Source organism: Microtus ochrogaster, chromosome 24 (assembly GCF_000317375.1).
Source record: "Microtus ochrogaster isolate Prairie Vole_2 chromosome 24, MicOch1.0, whole genome shotgun sequence".
Classification (NCBI taxonomy): Eukaryota; Metazoa; Chordata; class Mammalia; order Rodentia; family Cricetidae; genus Microtus; species Microtus ochrogaster.
This window is the reverse complement of record NC_022024.1, coordinates 18,769,900-18,779,103: the sequence shown is the minus strand read 5'-3', so window position 1 is coordinate 18,779,103 and position 9,204 is coordinate 18,769,900. Positions and strand designations below refer to the sequence as shown.

At 37.2% G+C, this 9,204-nt stretch overlaps 1 protein-coding gene across 17 annotated transcripts in view; it reads left to right on the top strand.

Annotated features, from left to right (window-relative positions):
• Positions 1-8,887, top strand: part of Ppfia2 (PTPRF interacting protein alpha 2) — a 341,255-nt gene extending 332,368 nt beyond the window's left edge. For all 17 annotated transcript variants that reach the window (XM_026784468.1, XM_026784460.1, XM_026784459.1 and 14 more), the window contains 4 exons: positions 1,393-1,461; positions 4,862-5,021; positions 6,174-6,265; positions 8,185-8,887. In XM_026784468.1, the coding sequence (XP_026640269.1) occupies positions 1,393-1,461; positions 4,862-5,021; positions 6,174-6,232 (288 nt within the window). In that variant the 3' untranslated portion in view covers positions 6,233-6,265; positions 8,185-8,887. The remainder of the gene's footprint in view (positions 1-1,392; positions 1,462-4,861; positions 5,022-6,173; positions 6,266-8,184) is intronic.
• The last annotated feature ends 317 nt before the right edge of the window (positions 8,888-9,204 follow it).

The window sequence follows — 9,204 nt, the reverse complement described above, 5'->3', positions numbered from 1 at the left end:
AGAGAGAGAGAGAGAGAGAGAGAGAGAGAGAGAACAGAGTGTTGTTTAGTCTAGACATATATATTTCCTTAGACATTTTCATTTTGTTGTGATAAAAACTTTTAAAATGGCCAGGCAGATCTTCACCTTGAGGCAACCCTGGTCTATGCAATGAGTTCCAAGCCAGCCAGGGCTAGAGATAAAAACAGTCACAAAGAAATTGGGGTATTTCTTCTACCTTCAGTAGTTCAAAATATATTATAGTTCCCTCCAGTTATGTGGATAACTTGCAACCCTTTAACTTGGTGTCCACTGGGCAGCCTTGTTCTCTCTGCTCCATTAACCACAATCCCACACTCAACTTCCGGAAGCTCAAATACCACATGTGCCTGACATGTGTGTACAACTCTCTCTGTCCCTGGCTTATTCCTTTAATATATTCATAATTTCTTTCGCAGAAATTTTAGTTTTAAGCTAATGTTGCTAGTCAAACACAACCTTAAAATTAAAAAAGCAGGGGCTGGAGAGATGGCTTGGTGGTTAAGAGCACTGGCTGTTCTTCCCGCTAATCCAGGTTTAATTCCCAGCACCCACATTTTGGTTCACACATGTCTGTAACTCAAATTCCAGGGCTTCTGACACCCTCCCACAGACACACATACAGACAAAACACCAATGAACATAAAAATATTATTTTCAAATACTGGAAAGGCAGAGACTTGGAGTTTCTGTGATACAGCCCCTCTACCTGCATATCATGTCTGTGACTGATAGCCTTCGGCCTCTGATAAGCAGTCCCTTCTCTTGATCTGTTTAATCATACTGACATTTAACTGAGTGTCCTGGTGATCCCTAAATAAGGAGAGTTCTATGTTTCAGCAGAGTTCCATGCAAATTAAAATGCCTCTACTGCCCAGTCTGTAAAAAGAACATTTGAAGAGCTAGAACACAAGAATCCTTACATATGTGAAGTTTAAACTGGGCAATGTGCTGCACATTTATAATTCCAACGCTTTGGCGATTGAGGCACAGGGATCACTGGTTCAAAGCCAACCTGGGATAGTGTCTTTCTAGCCTTTGTATTCATAATAAGACTTTGTTAAAGACAAAGAAACAAAATAAAAAACAGAAAAAAAAACTAAAGTATAAAGTTTGTGAATTACTTATTGTCAGCTTGATAAAATCCAATGCAATACAACTTGATTTTGTTTTCAACATTTTAAATTTTACATAAAATGCTGAATTAGAATAAAATAAGAATTTGAACAAAGAGTTCTTTGACTGCAGCCGTTTAAGCAAGGGTATCTCTCGACTAAAATGTTTTTTGTAATGTATCATCAGGTAAATAAAACCTTTCTGTTGTTTGAATAAAATGTAACTTTGATGACAGTAACTTTGATTTGATATCAACAGGCCAGGCAGATTCTTGAACGCGAGTACAATAACCTGTTGGCCCTGGGAACAGAGCGACGACTGGATGAAGTGAGTTGTCACTTCACGTTCAGAAGTCCCTTACCACTGGCAATAGCCTCCCCCAGAGGAAGGCACACCAATCAGTTGTGCAATTCTAAATGGTCACTCCTAAAAACATAGAAACAAGTACCATTATACAGACGGAGCAAATTATACGTAGAAACATACAATAACAATTTGAGAAGTTTGGGAGGTAGTAAGGAAGGAAATATAGTTATATTGTAACGTCAAAAATAAAGAAGAGGCCATGAACTTGAGGGTTAGAGCATGGGAGGGATTGTAGAAAAATTAAAAACAAAAACAACACCTTGGGGGCTGGAAAGATGGCTCAGTGGTTAAGAGCATTGTCTGCTCTTCCAAAGGTCCTGAGTTCAATTCCCAGCAACCACATGGTGGCTCACAACCATCTGTAATGAGGTCTGGTGCTGTATTCTGGTGTGCGGGCATACACACAGAATATCGTATCCATAATGAATAAATAAATTTAAAAAAAACACGTTAAGTTGTATAATAATTAAGGGTGTCATACAGCCTTAAAATGTAAGATAAGGTTTTATGTTATTGATCAATATTTAATTTAAATAATGCTTCTCCAAATATATACAAGTCAGAGACCCATACTATATTGAAATATATTGTTTCCTTCATCCACCTGTGAACACTGAATATCTGAGGAAATGTAAAACAAAATCATTTTGATATAGTATATATCACTTAGCCCAAAAAAGTATCAAATAAAAATGAAATTTAGATATTGACAATAGGAATTTTAACCCTGTATAATATGAAAATTATCTAAATTATCTCCCAAATAGACCTTCAGTGGGAGTTAAATTGACCGTCACTAAAGGATATATGTTATATTGTTCGGATAGAGCCACAACAATTTATAATGAGTAGTGTCATTTATTTCTCTATATGTCAGAATAAAATAGATGAGATAGTGAAGTAAATTACATATGTGTTGTGGAAGGGATGGGGCTAGTTAGACCAGAAGAACATGGAACAAATGTCTGACACAACATAGATACAGCCCAGTGCCCTGTGCCCTGCCCTGCCCCTCTGACCATAACCTGTTTATAATCAACCAGGAATGCCCTGACTTGCATGGTTCCTATATGCATGGCATAGTACAGAACTGGGAATTACACACAGAGAAGCTCATGCTAACCTTCTGGGACTACACAGCCCTATCAAAACTTTGCACAGTACAAATCATGTGCCAGGTGACTGAACACAAAGACACCTTCACAGCAAAAAGACTCCTCTCAAAGTGGAGACCTCTGCAGCAAATTGCCCTGTGTTTTTTGTAGCATTTTACTTATTGGTCAATCTACTGCTCTCTCACTATGCACCATCAACTCTTCTTCCTATTCTGGTCTAAATGATGGATTTATTACCCCCTCACTCTTCCCTGCTACCTCAGTGAGTAGATACTCAGTTTATTACATGCGTGATTATGTAGCTTCAGTCATGGTGATCTTAGAAAATGAGATCTATGTGGGATGATTTATAGATTTTTTAGAAATAAACACATACACACATATAATGTTGAATTCTATATTTCTGATTACTATTTCAAATGAAAATCATTGCCTTTTGAACAGGTACTTTGTATATACAGAAAGAGTGATTATTTCGTTGAGACATACCAAAATTGGTGACTAGAATTACATCATTTTTTTCTCTTTTGAAAATTTTATACACTCTATTTTGATTATATTCACCCCTCCCCCAAATCTTCCCAAATATCCCCTCCAAATCATATAGCCAATTTTGGGTTCTCATTCTTTTTTATAAACACATATAATCCAATAAGTGATACCCATATATTTTGGCCATCAACCTCTCAGAGACAATACATTTAGAGAACACTAACTCTCCCACTTCCCCAGAAACTATTGATTATCAATAGCTCCTAAGCCATGAGTGAGATGTTAGGATCACCTCTTTCTCCGTGATGGAATTTGGTCTGCCTTGAGCTTGCATAGGTCTCTGGCCTACTACCACACCCACTGTGAACTCATGTGCACGGCTTCCCTGATGTGCCTAGAGCAGAGCTTTGTTGTAGTCATCCACCGCCTCTGGCTCTTGGAATCCTTCTGCTCTTTCTTCTGCAATGATCTCCGAGCTTTGGAAGAAATGGTGTGATGTGGATGTCCCATATAAGGCTTAACATTCCCATGGTTTCTTATTCTCTGTACAATGACCAGTTGGGAGTCTCTAGGTTAACCTCTATTTACTGCACAAAGAGGCATCTCTGATAAGGTTTCAGAGTTATGTTAATCTATAGGCAGAAGGACAAGTCATTAGTAATCAGTTAAATGCTATGTCCATTTAGCAGAGTAAGATCAGTGGGTTCCTCATATCCTGTATATCCACCTGTTCTTGGCCCTGAAAGTGGTGCTTGGTATTAGTCCTATCTTGTGGAGCAGCTTTACATTCAACCTAAGAGTGGTTGATTACTCCTGTAATGTTTGTGTCACCATTGAACCAAGGGCCATGTTTTGTCAGGCCAGTGATCATTGCCACTCAGAAGGATTACAACTGCATAAGACGGATTAGTGATTGTTTCCTCTTCCAGTAGCAACACAGTACATTTTAGAACTATAAAAGCCAGCCACTTGGCATTACATTTCTAGAAGAATCCCAGCTTAGTCTCACCATGCTTTAGAGCTCATGTATCTGGTGGTTTCAGCAATAGGGTCTTATCATCAGCTTCTGGAGTATAGCTAGGAACAGCAGCATTACCATGTAATATTTATCCACCAGAGTTAGCCTTTGCTTTTAGTATTACCTTAAAATCAAGTGTGCTAATCGAAAGGGTGGAGCCCGGGATGCAAAGATTTTTCAAAAAAAAAAAAAACCAGTTAATTCATCATCACCTAAAATCTAACAAATCACGTGTTTAGCGTTTCTTATTAAGATTATAGCTAATTGTATCACATGCTAACCAGTGTGTCTCAAATACAGATTTTTGTATGCTATCTATCTTTTGTGTGCAGAAAAGTGATATTTGTTGATTATTTGCCTCAAATGCAGTCTACTTAACTGATGCAATTAAGTATCGGCTCATACTAAAAAATCCTTTAGCGTGAAATGGAACCAAATAAATCCAATGTTCTATTTAGATTTAAAAATACCTGTAGTATTTGATGATTTCAAGGATGTTTAAAGGTAACAAACTTTAGATTTGAAATCATATTAAAATTTTTTCTAAATACATTTCTATCATATTTACTCCCTCCTTCTGGAACCAACAAAGGAGTTCAAACTGAAGCATAGCATTCCCCTGTGTACTAGACAGGCTGAATTTAAATAAACTCTATCACTTGCCCCTGAGCACACAGATGTATAGACTGTAGCTTCTTTGTTTTCATGCCATCAAACTCTAACTCTGTCCTGGCAGAACGATGACAAGAATTTCAGACGCGGCTCAACCTGGCGAAGGCAGTTCCCTCCCCGTGAAGTTCACGGAATCAGCATGATGCCTGGGTCCTCAGAGACATTACCAGCGGGGTTCAGGTTAACTACAACATCTGGGCAGTCAAGAAAAATGACGACGGATGGTACAGTAGCTTTACACTTCTCCCTATAGCATAAAAAGCTTGTTTAGCCAAAGATATATAATTCTTCAACTTTGCATAGCCTTTCGGAATTGATTCTTTGCTTGAGGTGGTTTGCTCTGCTTGAAATTCATTTTGCTTTTTTATCAAAAGAAAGACAATGTGTAAACTGGCGATGCATGCATCCATGAGACTTTATACACATTTGAAAAATAATTTACAGCCCTCCAAAAAAACAGTTCCACTAATGTCTAGGGAAAACATATGCATGATTTGTGTTTCTTTACTCTTCTATTGCCAAAATAAATAATCCACATAAAATGCAGGTTTGATTTGAAATCAAATCCGACTCGATATGGGAATTCACTGTATTGGCACTTTTATACATTGAAATACAAATTTTATGTTTTATCCTTCAAATTAAGTTTCATCAGATATGTTTTGTCTCTGACCAGGCAGAAAGCCTTAAGTAAATAATCACAAACATGAAACGAGAATTAACATGCACAAAAACAACAGTGATTTCCCAATTGCATCTCTTTGTGGATGCTAGACTAAGGCTACATCCTTCACGAGAGAAACAGGCATTCTGGAGAGTCGGCTCAAATTTCTGTTTTGGAGACGTCAAGGAAAAGCAGTCTTTCTCTTGTTTTTCAGATAATAATCTAGACTCTTCATTTCTTTTCAACCTGCTATGGCAATTAAAAATCATCTGTGCATAAAGTGTCTTTGATCCACATTTCTTTAGCATGTTAATATTTTGGAACTTGTTAGCAAGGTTCATGAATAATTTAACATGATTAAAATTAGTATGGAAGTTTGTCACTACATAGAGAAGAGAGAAAAATGCAACACCACAATCCACAGTACCAAGTTCTCTGAGAGTAATCTTCACAGCAAAAGCAGGCTCACCCTGGGGAGTCCGCTTTGTTACAGATTTCATCTCAGGAGGACTATGTTGCAACTGAAGAGCTCAGAGCTCAATCGCACTCCAGTAAGTTTTCATTAGTCACTGGGGCTAGAGAAGAGGACCGTGAGTGGCTCGTGTCTGAGAAAAGATAGTCTACGAATACGGTCAGGATCCCTTTCTGCAGAGAAAACCATTCTCTCTCATCTCTCGTGTGCGAACCTCTAAAGCCCTTTTCTCCTTCGCAGTTCCTTCATCAAGACTGCAGAGGTTAGACAGCTCCACGGTTCGCACATACTCATGTTGACAAGCCACTCAAAGGAGGCAGCGCTAACCTGCTGTGAGTAGTGTCTCTTGGCCGAGCAACAAGGAACCGACAGAAAGATGGGGTTTCCAAGACTAGTCAACATGCCCCCATACCCTTTGGTATGGCCCTCGTGGCACAGAGGTGTGATCAGCCTCTCTAGGAATCTATAAATCCTGATCCTTCATCTCGCATTTCTTATAGTTACCGGTCTTCTGTGTTGTGTGGTCTGCCTGATGAAGTTCTACCACTCGGTCATTCCACATTAATGAGTTGCTCAGCATATTAATTTCGGTGGCATTTTATGTTGACACCTACATAGTTTTATTAGTACGAGTCTGGCATTTGAATCGCAAACTTCAAGTGTCTGTCTTAGAAGAAAGCCAAAGCAGAACAATAGGAATTTGTGCAAGTTTGCAGCCAAATAGTATAAGAGGGAGGAAATTAGATGTGGATTAATATTAACAAAAAAAAAGTTGAAAATAAAAGTGTTAAATTTCCAATGTCTTGTCTCTACCGTTATGATTTATATAAGTATTAATTTTAAGATTCTGGGTAGTACACATAGACACAAAATTTAGAAGAATTGGGAACAGAAATTGTGTAAAACTTTGTTCTATACATAAGATATAAGTCATTTATAAGGAAATACCAATTAGTGAAAAATATTATTTCATCTACATGACATGGAATTTTCCTTTAAAACTTTTTTATGAGTAAAACTGCTTTCCTAGATTTAGAAATTTTAAATTTTTGAAAATTCCTTTAACCTAAAATTTGGGTGTACCAAACTGCTCTATGATTTCCAATGAGCTGATATTTGGAAAAGAATAGTTTTGCAGCAGTACCCAGGGATGGGATAAAAATGCAGAAAGAGAGAGCAGTAATCTGCCGTGTTTGTTTGTTTTTTTCCATTGCCTTCAATCAGGATATCTGTACAACGTAGTGTTGTCTTCAGGACTAACATAAGAGTTGACATGTTGCCTTACATGGGTCACTAACAGATAAAACAGAAAAAAAATTAAGACAAATTTTTTAATTTCACAAAATGCTATGCTAATACAATTTTTTTATTGTGATATACTCTTTAGTCTCATAAGGCATGGCTTAGACTATATAATCATATTGCTAAACATGAGACTTCCCAAAATACTGTTTATAACAGATTCAACATATAACATAGTAAATTTCTCAGAAATTTAATAATTCACGAGCTTATAAATGACTAATATTTTCAGTAGTGCTTGCTGCTTAGCTCTAGGCTCATGCTTAGAATTAATCTTGAGCTATTTGCAATTTTTCCGTGCATGTCATTCTAGTTCATATTTCCTAGTTATTAAACTTTAAAGGGAATAAAAATATGAATAGGATCATCAAAGGCAGTCTTTACTTTTATTTTGGCGAGAAATTAAAATGACTGTTGTGACCAACAAAGTCAAAACAGATTTCTTATTGATCTTTTGTGTCAGTAAGCGTCATTGGGGGATTTTCCTAGGTTACATCATGGCTGTAATTGGTGGTAAAATACATACAGCTGAAACAGAAACTTTAGAATGTGCTATAGTCTATGGTCTGTCTTGATTAAAGTAAAGCATCATTTTAAGAACTCTACAATATATGAACTAGAATCTAAATCTATTCTACAGAATAGGTCATTCTAACCCAACTTAATAATTAGCAACCTATAAAAAATTCAGAAGGCATGCTGACGTTTTATGTGACTATCTCTGTTTCTACTATAGCCATACTTTTGCCAAAGTTAAACAAATCCCACTTAACACCCCAGAAATACAATAAGTACAGACTAGCAAATGTCACCGATCCACTGTTAGGTCCATGCTAGATAGCTTTCTTTGCACTGAGGTTTTAGACCAGACCTATGCACCCCAGAGGAACAGAGGGAGCCACTGGCTCGGTGCTACAAATGAACTCATGCCCTCCGTTTCCTTTCACAGATGCCATCTTTTCAGTATACCCGACCTAAAGTGCACTACTGCCTACAAAGACGAAGGGAGAAAGCCTTTACGAAGACTGAATTCTAAGGAAATAATATAAGTAACAGTTTACCAAACATTAAACACGTGATTTTGGGGGGAGTCAGATAATAAGTTTGGTTAGTTTCCTATGATTGTAATAAAACGCTTAAGTCATCTGAAATACGAACATCACCCACATCATAAATTCTGTACATCCGATGCTTTTATGAGATGGAATTACTTGTTTTTTCATGTTGTAATATAATATGCATTTATGTATTACTGTGTATCATTTCTTTTTAAATGTGTAAGTCTTCTGTAAATGGATATAAATATGATTTTTTTAAAAAATAAAATATATGGTTCATGGAGTCTTGAGTGAAAACATTGAACAATTACAAGTCCTGTTTGTATCTTACGATTCCACAATTTTTACAGTCAATCCATATGTTTCCTAGAAGCATGCTTCATGCTTCAACATGCTTCTTCTGTAAGTCTGTCAAACCTTACAGCTGAACACCTGCCTCTGATCATGTAAAAAAAAAATTTAAAAAAAATAGAGAGAGAATGATTTAACTTGGACCTGGAGCCAAAACTTACCTTTCAAGGCAATCAGGGATGTGATGTCCTCTCTCTGTAGAAATAGCACTGTGATGGCTCAATCTCCTTTTCAACAAAAAAACAAAGCCAAACTCTGTTTACAAGCATTATATGCAATGCTTTTAAAAGTTTATATTAAAAAAAAACATTGTTTAATCCTGTTGCCTGTGGACCAAGGAACACACGCACACAACACACACACACACAATATAGACACACATACATACAACCCAGACACACACACACACACACACACACACACACACACACACACACACACAGACCTTCTTTATTAAGAACCCACATGTTCATTCAAATACCCTGAACTGCCAGCTAACCCTGGACAGTGAGTGTCAAACACCGTGGAGTCGGAGGCCCATCTCTACCAGGAACAAAAAC